Source organism: Manacus candei, unplaced genomic scaffold (genome assembly GCF_025592945.1).
Source record: "Manacus candei isolate 608988 ecotype Guabito, Panama unplaced genomic scaffold, ASM2559294v1 h1tg000014l, whole genome shotgun sequence".
NCBI classification, from domain to species: domain Eukaryota; kingdom Metazoa; phylum Chordata; class Aves; order Passeriformes; family Pipridae; genus Manacus; species Manacus candei.
The window spans coordinates 36,871,633-36,883,393 of record NW_026138062.1 but is presented as its reverse complement, the minus strand read 5'-3'; the positions used below and the strand labels follow the sequence as shown (position 1 = coordinate 36,883,393).

General features: G+C 40.7%; 1 protein-coding gene across 4 annotated transcripts in view; it reads right to left on the bottom strand.

The window, feature by feature from the left end:
• Positions 1 to 3,628: 3,628 nt before the first annotated feature.
• Positions 3,629 to 11,761, bottom strand: part of LOC127467319 (gap junction beta-2 protein-like) — a 39,470-nt gene continuing 31,337 nt past the window's right edge. For all 4 annotated transcript variants that reach the window (XM_051779152.1, XM_051779149.1, XM_051779151.1 and 1 more), the window contains exon 2: positions 3,629 to 9,912. In XM_051779152.1, the coding sequence (XP_051635112.1) occupies positions 9,213 to 9,890 (678 nt within the window). In that variant the 5' untranslated portion in view covers positions 9,891 to 9,912 and the 3' untranslated portion in view covers positions 3,629 to 9,212. The remainder of the gene's footprint in view (positions 9,913 to 11,761) is intronic.

Below are 11,761 nucleotides of genomic sequence, written 5' to 3'. Positions count from 1 at the left end.
CATCTGTACAAACTGGCCTTGATACCTCTTTTTTAAGAAAGATATTCTTACTCAGGAGAGCAATGAGGTTCTAGAGCAGCCTGTCAGTACTGCCACGGAAGGTTTTTATGATAGAATCCATTATGTTTCAAATGGGGAGAATCTGATGCAATGCCTGCTTGCCATGGGACTACAGCCATTAGCTAACAATTTCTTTTCCAAGAATTCTCTTCTGGCATCATATAAGAAGAGGTTTGGTCTGTCAACAAAACCCTCTGGATCATTTGTGAAAAATAAGATAGGCAAGTATGCAAAATTCACGGGGAAAATTTGAAGGAAGCAAATTCTTTATTTAAAAATAAAGAACAAATTATGTACTGGTGAAAGCCCAAGCATGGAAGCATGTCAAGGTGGTATGGAGGGCTATTTGTTAGTCATATGCTAGAAAAGGAGGGTCTGTGCTCAGATTTAGTTAATGGTGTTAAAAAGTGTCTCTTTATGTGGACTTTCTGACAGAAGGATTTCCATGGAAGAGCCATCCTGCTAGCTTCCTCACTTATCTTCAACACTGCCAGCCCTCATTATGTTTAAAAGGTTCCCTCCATTGTCATTAACACTAGACAGCAGCATAAAACTTAGGTGGCATTTAAATTTTTACACTAAAATGCACACTTACAAAATTTTCAGCCTTCGTTTATCACAGAATCACAGAATCATTAGGGTTGGAAAGGACCTCTGAAGATCATCCAGTCCAATCTCCCTGCCAAAGCAGAGTCACCTAGAGCAGAGGACACAGGAACACATCCTGGTGGGTTTTCAATGTCTGCAGAGAGGAATTAATTATTTTCTTTACTACCACCTTTGGTCTTGCATCCAAGCCTCCACCCAGGTGACAACCCCTGTCTGTAGACAGACATTTAGCAGTATATGATTTGGCTGGTGGAGAAACAAAGTGAAGTCAAGAAGTGTGGAGACAAAGCAGTCAGCCAGGTATTTTTAAGATTAGATGAATCAGATTTTCATGGCAAGGTACATGGAAAGAGCAGAATATACCACCTAAGGAGTCTTTCTGCTGTGCCTTTTGCAACCTGATGTGTCTATCTCATATTGACCTTTTTAGCCACCAGTGCACTTGTAACAAACGTGGGTAGAGCCCTTCCCAAATCTTCGTTCACAAAGCCCAGCCATGATGATGACATAGAAAGAAGATAAGAAATAGACACAAAGCTTTATGAAATGATAAAAAGATCTCGTAAGTTAGGAGATATGTCTTGCCCTTAATCTGAACCTGAGCTGTTGCTCAGTGAGAAAAATGGACTTTTTCAGATCAGGATTGATCCAAAACAGTGTTTCCCCATGCTATTTCTAATTTAAACATCTATAGTGAAGTACAGAAGAGGGTTACTCTTACCGTAACTGTGCATCTGAACACAGTTTAGTGGAAAGAGCCCTCAGCTGTGGTACATGTCATCAGTCATAAGCAAGCCACGCCAAAGCGACCCATGGCTCAGCAGTGCTGACAACAGTTCTGTCCACACTGTCAGCCTTAAAAAACCAGTTACAAATGCCTTCAGTTTGGCTTGTTGTGGCACCGTATGGCACGTTAATAAAAAGAATTGTGCTTGACATGCTGCTGCGCTACAGAAGATGGCACTAAAGATATTTAAATGTTGGGAATGGGTACTGCTACCTCAGGAGGCACAGCTTGAAGCAAGGAGGATTAAAACATTTTCTTCTCTAGCTGTTTTTACATGGAAATATTTTAAAACTAATTAGATAAGAAATAAAATGGCAATTAAAAGACTGAAGTAATAGTTTCATCTCATATTGCATAGTAAATTTTATTATCTCATCAATTAGTGATTAGTGTTCTGTTCTGTTACACACTACTGCCAAACATGTCAGAGAACACAGCATATTAACAAGCAAGAACTGGTGACAGGAAGAATTATTATTATTTCTAGTTTGTAGGAAGACTTAATGTGACTTCTAGCTTGTAGGAATGGAGCCACAGGAAGACTTAGTATCTTGTCCTCGGTTATATGGTTCTGAGAATAGCACTGAGACTCTAGGCTGGTGTTTAAGCCACCAGAACTGGCTTCCTCTCCAAAATCCTTTGGGAACTGTGGGAAGTCTCCTAATACAACAACAAAAATCTGAATGTTCTGGGATATGTAGCAATGAAACGCTTTCTGGTCATGTTCATGGAAGCAAGAGCTCCTTATGAGATGTATTAGAGGAAGAAGTATAAATGTACAAGCCAGGCATCTGTTAGGAGGAAGAATAAAAAAGAAAGACACAGGACATGCAGGATCCTAACAGGAATTATACCTGCTATCATTCTGTCATGGTGTGATGCTACTTTTTTTTCCACACTACAGGCAGAAATATGGAATAAAAATATTGAAATACAGTCATTCCTGCCACAAGCCTGGCGAAAAGCTAACTGAGCTGAAAAAAACCATCAAAATGCAAAGTTCAAATAGTTCTCTGCTGAGTTAATGTGTTAAATCAATTAATACAAAAGTTGAGGGAAGATTGTGTTGGAGCAGGGGAGAAGATGGCCAGTAGGTCAGAAGCAGGGCCAATAGAGAGGAATAGAGAGCAAGGAAGGGTATAGCAGCAAAAAAAGGGAAAAGGCAGTTAAGACTTTGTCTTTCTAGTAGCAGTCACTCAGGAAAACACAGCCAGAGGCTGTGGTTTGAAATTGCAGTGTGTATAGCATCAAACAAACGTTGCCATTCCCTCCACCCCTTCCACTCACTCCCTGCAGCTCTTCTTGCCCAACACTGTGGCCTGCTGCCCCACAGTCATGTCAGCGTGGAAGTTCATGTGGCCTCCCTGTAAGCCAGATCAAGGAATTGATCCAGCTAAAAAACAATCCAGCAAAACAAAACATTTGTTTCTTCATCAGCTAAAACAGTCAGCCAATCCAGTGCTGAGCACAGCTGTGCAAACAATTGTGCTGGCACAGTAAAGGTCCTGGAGCTGAGTGAGGCACAGTGATGAATGGGGTGGGAAAGAGACACAGACAGGTTGAGAAGGGATGACATCAGTGTTAATGCCTCAAACTAGTATTGCTAGTGAACGATTCACAGTGCCAAACCACAACCAAGGCTCCTAAACAGGATGTTCTTTCTCATTGTATTCAGGGTAAGAGCAAATACGGCATGTTTTACCAAGAATGTACCTTGTTGTCATGCGTGATGACTTTGTCAAGGCCTCAAATAATGACTACCTTCCACAGAAAGGAACAGCAGTAGTTATCTTGCTTTGAAGTAGAAAAAAAAATATTAAGTATAGGAAAATTTTTCTACAAATTTCAAACTGCTGCACAATGTGATGGTCTGCCTTTGAAGTTAAAGAAATCAGTAGCACAAAATAGAATGCTATTGCTGGGAAATATTCTGCATGCAGATCAGGCTTCAGTGAACTCCACCAATGTTTGCACATATAGTAAAATGGGCAGCAAAACTGAACGTTGATCTGGGTTTCAGCCTTCTTCCTGCTGGGAAGAATGCCTCTTTTGTAAGACACTAAACCAAGGCATAAGGAGCTATTTCCTCACTATACTGAGGAGAACAAAAATAATTCCATGACCATTTATATTAATTGCAATTTTATTTACTCACAATGACATCTTGTATGCTTTGTTAGGTGGGACATATTACAACACAAGAATGTCTTATTACAATTGCTAAAAGCACAAAGGAACCATGCTGACAGAGATCATGCTGGATAGACCCTGCACTGGCAAACAGACTTGAATTTATATGAAAGAGATTTTGATTCAACAGCTGAGCTTTGTCTCAGCAAAAGGAACCTGTATAACTGACTCTTTCAGTTGAGATCCCCTTCCTCACACATTTTAGAAGTTCCCTCTGTCCTAGAGCAGAGTCCTATACCCAGATTATCCTCAAAAAACGTTGGACAGTTGCCATTTAACAATCTTCAGTAATGAAGTCTGTCAACCAACTCAAAGTTTAACCTTCTTCACAGAGAGATTTTGCAGTCACTAACTTACAACCCATTGCAACATAAGCCTATTATTTCTTGTCTTATTGTGAGGGAATGTAAAGTGCAACATCTTCGTCTCTTCTTTGCCACAATCTTTTACATATTTGAAGAATGTTGCTGGGTCTTTCCTCAGACTTTTCCAGGCCAATTAATTTCTTTCAGTCTTTCCTCATGGGTTCTGTGTTTTAGATATTTGATGGCACATTATTCCTGACCCCTAAATTTCTCCAGCTGATAAATGGGCTTTTGGGGCAGATGGTGCCCCAAAGTAGGCTCTAGATAAAGATTTTCGGGTACTAACAGAAGTGGAAACTTTATTTCAAACATCCTATTTTTTATAAACCTGTAATGCATTCCCGTATGATATTTTTTCAAGGCAACAATTTTATTGTTTCATGTTCCACTGATGTTCTACTACAAACTCCAGCTCATCTTTACAAAATTGTTTTTCTTTCGCTTCAGACAGTTTTGCAAGTGCTTGGTGTTTCACAATAGTAGCATTTAGACTTTCCTAACTTCTAAAACTACTATTGTTAAGCCATTTCTCCCAGTGATAAAGATCTTATTGAATCCTAAGCTTATCTTCCCATGTACCTGCAGCTCCTCCCAGCTGCATAAAGTTTATCCCATTGGTGAATCTTTATGCTGTGACAATGAGTCATTAATATCTATTTTACTGCGCTACACAAAAGCTTTTATCATGGCATAGGCAGAAATTATGCCTGACAAATCCATGTTGCAATGTCTTATTCAATCTTCTACCAGATAACAGCAAGGGAATGATTTAGTGAGTTTGTTGCTCTGTATCTGTGCATACATGTGGAGGTAAGTGTATGGACTGTTTTTATTTGTGCTGGACATATTGTGGAAGCTATTTAAACTGTATATTAAAATTTCAGTCCTCGGAAAGGATGCAATACCTAGGGCAGGGACATGACAAACTGTAAGCAGACATTACACTAATGATGCAACATACAGTAGGTTTGAAATCTTTACCACACATTAATTATAAAATATTTTTTCTGGCACCTGTTGCAATCATCTTAACAATGCTTGATTAAACTGTTCTGCTGCCTGTGAACATGACACAGTTGTCACCTTTATCTTTCAATTGGATTTGGGAATAGAGCAGGCAGATGTGAAACAATACTTTGAGTTTGTGACAGTGATTAAACTGGCAGAAAAAGGGAGAAGGTATGTGCAATGATGTGACCAATTCTGACACTGACTTCCATGGTAGTACCGGGGGACCAACCATAGCAAAAGCAAGCTATGTTCTCAAAGGTGGAAAGTCTGAGATGCGACTTGTTTCCTCAGCTGGACCTGCTGATTAAAGCTTAATGCATTTCCAAACCTAGCTTATTAGGACTTTTTGGTGGCTAGGAACGTTTATATGGAAAATACACAGTCAGAGCTGAGCCAGCTTTACAGAAGAGAAATATATTCTGTAAAAGTTGGGTTGGTCAGATGGGGAAAAAAGTACAGGTATCTTCTGAATTATGTTGAAGATCACTACCATTAGTCTTAGCTCATTAAGCTTCAAATAGTTACCATTACTCTTGCCACTGTCTATAAACAGGTTCAAATGACTGTGGAGGTAATAAAATTGTGAAAATCCAAATAAAACTGTAAATAACAGTCAGGGTAGTGGCCATCCTGAATATCAGAACAGGTGACCAAAAATATAGTGCAATTCTTTTGAGTGTGATTTTGTTGCCTAGTAAAACCCATTAGCTGAATTTGCAGGGGAGGGGACTATAATTAGGGGGAAAAAAACAGATTCATTTTCACCTAGTTGGTAGTAAAATGCTCTCAGGTGTTGCTTACTGCTGCAGTACACTTTTTACAAAATAAAGCAGCTTTTAACAGAGTTGCTATTTTGAATTGAACTTCCATGGTACAGGAGTGCTCTTCTCTGTATGGACCATATAATTTGTCTTTTATATACTTCCTGTCAGATACAAAATAACAGTGCATTGGCTCATGATGACTGTAAACAACTGAAGGATTTTATTTATCTTTGTCTAGAAAATTTTTAATAAAAGTACTTCTATATCCAGAAGTCATAAATACAGATTTATACTTCTGACTTCCTTTCAAATCCGCCTTTCTCCCACAGTAGTTAGGGTTTTTTCTCTAGATGCATCTATGAGTTAATAGTGAAGTTTGCTTCCCCTCCTTTCCTTCCCCTTCTGACAAACACGTTTGTAGTTCTGGTTTCAAGGTCTGGATGAGTGTTTAACCTGATTAAGTCAATGGTGGTTTTTTCTGGTGATTTCAGTCAAGCTATAACTCCAGCCAGTCCCACTCCTACACCTCCCACCTCTGATAGCACATTATTAATGACATTTTATATTCTGACTTTACTGGACACTGAACAGTGAGGAATCAGCCTCATGAGGAAATAGTAATGACCTCAGATTTGCAGCTTCAGTTTTCAACACTCTTGAAACCTTCATTCTGAGGAAAGCCCAGGAACCAAGTACCAAAAATGTAGACACTACTAGTGCATTTCCAGAAGGAACAAACACAATTTCAACACAGCATTGTATTTTAATCTATAAGAAATCCATTTGTAGAAGGTCAGCTATGCAATGTAGCATATGCAGAAATAGTATCTGAATTTTTTTCCCCATATAAAGCAGCTATTCAGTCAAATTAAATATACACAGAAAATAAATCTGAGAGACAGTAAATATGTCCTGGTAGAGCTATTATTGCCTGATGCTGCAGTCCTGGATCAAAGCCGTCTCTTGGCTACTTCCAGACACTTTCCCCAGTTCTATCTTTTTACCCCGTGTGATGATCTGGTTGCCAAACTGCTAGTTGAAGATAACTTCATCATGTTAGTGTTAATGGTTTTGGTGTGTCTCATTTCAAGTTCCAGCTAAATTCAAAGGCAGGCTGGGAAAATGAACTCTCTTCTCTATAGAGCTGGTGAAGTAACTTATCACTGGCCTTTTCCAGCCGCAATTCTGCTAGCACAAGGTTGTCTTATGCAGCATATTTTATTTCCTGTAGAGCACATAGGTGGACCTTCCACTATGAGCTCACGAAACTTCAGTATAACAGGCAATGTAACCAACTGAAAAACCAACCTGCAGCAGAAGGCTAAAATCCTTTCACTAGCCCTTGGCTATTAAATGTGGTATTGGTGCATACATTTTCCATTGCAGTAAAACAGATTTTCATTAGACACATTAGGTAACACACAGCATGTACAAGTAATACAGAAAACACACGCACATATACGTGCTTTAATTATAATTTCAGAAAAAAATAAAAATCTTGTTACAAAAGAAATGTAATACTAGAGCACTGGCACTAGATAGTTCGTTCTCTTCGTACTTGTGTATGGAACAATGCAGGAACTCTATCAAGCACAAACCTGATATGTGCCAAACTTTGTTCTTTGGAGTTGAATTAAGGATGTTTTCACCCTCCAAGTTTCCAGTCCAGCTCATTATGAATGACTATCTTTTTGTTCATGCTTCTGAGGATGGTGTTTTCATGGTTTCCTTGCTCCCCTCTTAGATGACAGATTTCCATCTGCAGTCAAGTTGCAACACTGGATGTAGCTCACAAGCAACAGAAGCCTGTTCATGCTCCGCTTCCAGTGCACAGTGAGGGGCCATGGGCCTTAATTCGTGCAGCTTTGTTTACTCCAACAGTGACAAATTTAAACATACAGGTGAAGATGAATGCAAAGAGAGAAGGTGAGATAGTGATTATTCATTTTAGGGAAAAGCCAGTGATTAAAGCTCAGGAGGAGAGACAGCCAGCTTTCTAGAAGTGGGTTCAATAAGCACGCACTGGGGAGATAAAACTGTGTTGCCGTATGTGCTGGTGTAGGTGCCTATGACAGATATAAAATATGTTTCAAGACAAGGCCAGACTGACTCATATAGTTCTTCAAATTAGTAATATACAATTTACAGCTCAACAATGTGAACTTTAAGGAAAATATCAAGTTCCTCCTCATTTCTGATTGGTTCACTTCACTATTTTAGCTCTGCAAGTTGTCTCTAATTTATGCTAGACCAACTGTAAGAAAAGGAATGGCGTTTTAATCTCACAATGTGGAATGTCAGAGAGATTGGAGTGGTTTGCTTGACTCATTTGAAAGGTACATCAGATAGGGAAAAGGTTTTATGAAGAAAAGCTGTGCAGGTTGGATAGGAAAAAGGGGTCCATGGAAGGAGCACTCCATATCATGCTGTAAGTTGAAGCATTTCTTTTGGGTAACAAACAGAAATGAAGCAAGGCAATTTTTCTCTGTTTTTACTGAAAAAAAACCCTTCTGAAAGGTACACAGCTAAGTGAGGCACAGTCAGGTGGTAAAAAGTCTCTTCATCGAGTACAGTCTACTGTACTGAGGTTCTTCACAAAGTATTAGGGGAGAACAAGAGAAGGAGGAAGACAGTTGCACTGCCTCCACCTTCTCAGAAGTTACAGTCCTTTTTTTCACCTGATCTAGAGAATGAAAAATGAATTTTGTTCCTCCCACTGCTGTAGCATCTGTGACTGTGGGGAGGCAGCACTGGTCCAATGACATTCACAAGCAGTTGAGACTGGCCATCTCCAGCCCTGTAGGAGATGCTTCTCGGTGCAGGCAAGAAGACAAAAAGATAAAAAGATAAAAGCCATTGCTGGTGCCCAGTAGAGCTGATAGCATGCATTGCCATGGAGTGCCTGTGTTCCTAGGCCATTTCCTTGCTCTCTAGATTACTTAGAGAGGATATCTGCTATAAACACAATTACCCCTTGTCTTATTCCTTTACACAAGCTGTAATGTCCCACAAAAACCTTTTACCCCACTTTTAGCCAAAACCCTTTGTTATTGGCTTCCCTCTGAGCTGACATAGTGGTTTTGTGATTCCTGGCTCTCCTCTGGGCATTAGAGTCTTCTCTGGTCCTTTTCACTCCCACTTTTTGAAAAGTGACTCTGTCCCAACAAGAGGGCCAACAGCAGGCATACTTGGAAAGGCTGCTGCCAGAAGGCTCCTCTCTATTTCTGAATGCAGGAATACTGAATTAGCTGAATTATTTTAAACCTGCATCAGTAGCAGCTTCCCAGGGAGGCTATATTTTTTTAAACACAAATGAGCATTCATTTTTATGCTTTTCCTTGTGTGTGGAAAATATTGCTTATTGTTCTCTGACACCTAAGAAAGTTTAAGGGACATGGGGAGCTAGGAGATCCTGAAACTGGGGAGTTATTTCAAAACTGTTGTTTTCCCAGGTACTTTCATGCAAATTTTTATCACTAGGTAACACAACTCAGCCAGATTCAACACCATGCAGATCCCAGACACAGCAAGCATGAAAATAGTAAATGTGGTTTTCTCAGTGGGCCGAGACACAAAACAATCCACTACATTGGGGCAGGGCCAAGCATCGCACTTCACCAAGCGGGGCATCTGATACCCATCGTACATGTAATAGAACACATACATGAAGACAGCTTCAAAGACGATCCTGAAGAAGATGCTGCTGGTGTATGTCCACCACAGGGGTCCCCGGATGTGAATCGCTTCATTTTTTAGCTCTTCAATATCAATTTTCTCACCATTTCTGAATCGCCGTTTCTTCTCATGCCTGGTGTAGGCCACGTGCATGGCCACCAGCAGCGCAGGTGTGGAGACAAAGATCAGCTGCAGGGCCCAGAGTCTGATGTGAGAGATGGGGAAAAAGTGGTCATAGCATACATTTCTGCAGCCAGGCTGAAGTGTGTTGCAGACAAAATCTTGTTGTTCATCTCCCCAGACTTTCTCTGCAGCCACAACCAGGATCATGATACGGAAGATGAACAGGACTGTGAGCCATATCTTCCCAATACTGGTGGAGTGTTTGTTTACACCTCCTAAAACAGTCTGCAGAGTTCCCCAGTCCATCTTCTTTTCTGTGTCCTTTTACCTGCAGGATGACACAATACACAGAATGGTCACTTTTCCAAGTGTGAAAAATCAGTTCTAGACCTTCTGTGAAAAAGAGGACTTCCTAGCAGTCTCTCCAGAGCAATAGGCAAGTGTAAAGTCACTTTGATTAATGTCCACATGTTTATGGATTCAAAAAGCTTATTAAACTCTCTCCTTCCATGAATTTATGATGGGACAAGGATACCTTGATGTATTTCTCAACGAGGCTTTGGGGAGAAAAGTTACTTCTTAATACAATTCCTCTGTGCATTCTCTAGGCCCTCCATCTCTTTATTTCCCTTTCTGTAGCTGACTCTTGTCAGTGTTTTGCCTTTCACTGTATTTCCCAAAGCAATAGAAATTACTATCGCTGCATGAGTTAAACCATATTTAGACAAGGTAGAGACTTCTCTAGTACTTTTTACAGGATTTTTTTGCCAACACCACAGCCCTAGAAGGCTGAGCTGGTGTTTTCTTTGCCTCTGAGGTAAGTACTACTTGGCCACCTTCAGCAGAAGTCCTCATTCCACCCAGACACCTCCAGCAGGCCTCCAAGGCCTTCTGCTGCAGCTCAGACATCACCCTTAATCTCAAAATTACAACATTTGATTTTGCCAACACTGGTGAGAAGCCTCAAGTCAGCTCTGTCAGGGCTGCATGCTTATATAGCACAAACCAGCAGGCAAAGAAAGATACAGCAGAGCCTGCCCTTCCACATTCATTGTTATCTCATCCAAAAAGGAGAAAAGCAGGGTCAGAGTTGAGAGGAAAAAGCCCTCAGCTAAAGAGTTTGTGTTGATTACCTAGATGCTATTACACCCCAGCAGAATACAGGAATTCAAACCTCAGAGAAGATCCATTTCAGCTTTCCTCCTATTCTGAAAGACTAAAATCCACACTCTTTGCTCCTTTGAAAGTAAGTTCTGCTGAAGTCAGAATTCAGTCTCGGGGCTCAGCTTTCACTGATTGCAGCCACTTGGAAACTATCAGTGAATTGGACAAAATGCTTTGAAACCCGAGCTGGGAACCTGCATAGCTGGTCCATCATCTCTCAAGGCTAGGCTCAGCTGTGCAATGTGGGAGAGCCACACTGGCCATGGATAAGAGCTGCGTCTCTTCTTGGTGCTAGCTGTGTGTTGTGGGGAGAATGTGGTACCTTGAAACGTAACACTGGCCAAAGTTTACAAAAATCTCTCAAACAACAAAGAAGAAAAAAAAACATAACTTTTTACACTGGTGTAGGTACAACACAACCAAAGGACTAACATGTCCCAACACATACCCTTGGTACCAGGGCCTAGCTTGTGCTGACAAGCCTTGAGGCAAGAGGGAGAGGTCAGATTTCCTGTGATACAGAAAGGTGAAATTGGGTAGGACAAAAAAAACCAACAAACCAACAACTTTGAGAAGATGGCTGGAATTCCAGAGACTTCTTATGCTTTGTCTCTGCTGAAACTGGCACCATATTATGCAACTTTTTACACTGACCTAAACTGTAGGCTATCATCAGACACCTGCATCTTTCTCTTAAGAATTTCCTCATGCCTGTTGCATAGTCATTAAAATAAAGTCAGTGAAACCTTCACAAGGGGCTAATCAGGATTGAAGGAAAGTATTTGAAGTGCATATCACTGAGAGATGAACAGCCTGGGCTCCAAGTGCCGTCTCCCACTGCAGTTCTGAACCAGTGCTGCAAGTTTTGGGGGAAAACAATTTCTCCTTGCTCATCTGCCACTACAGAAACACCGAAGTTGGCTGTGGGGAGAGAGTGAATCTACCGGGACACCCAACTTGCCAAAGCCAAGACACCGTTATTGAAAACAACCCTAAATTCCCACTCCGGGGTT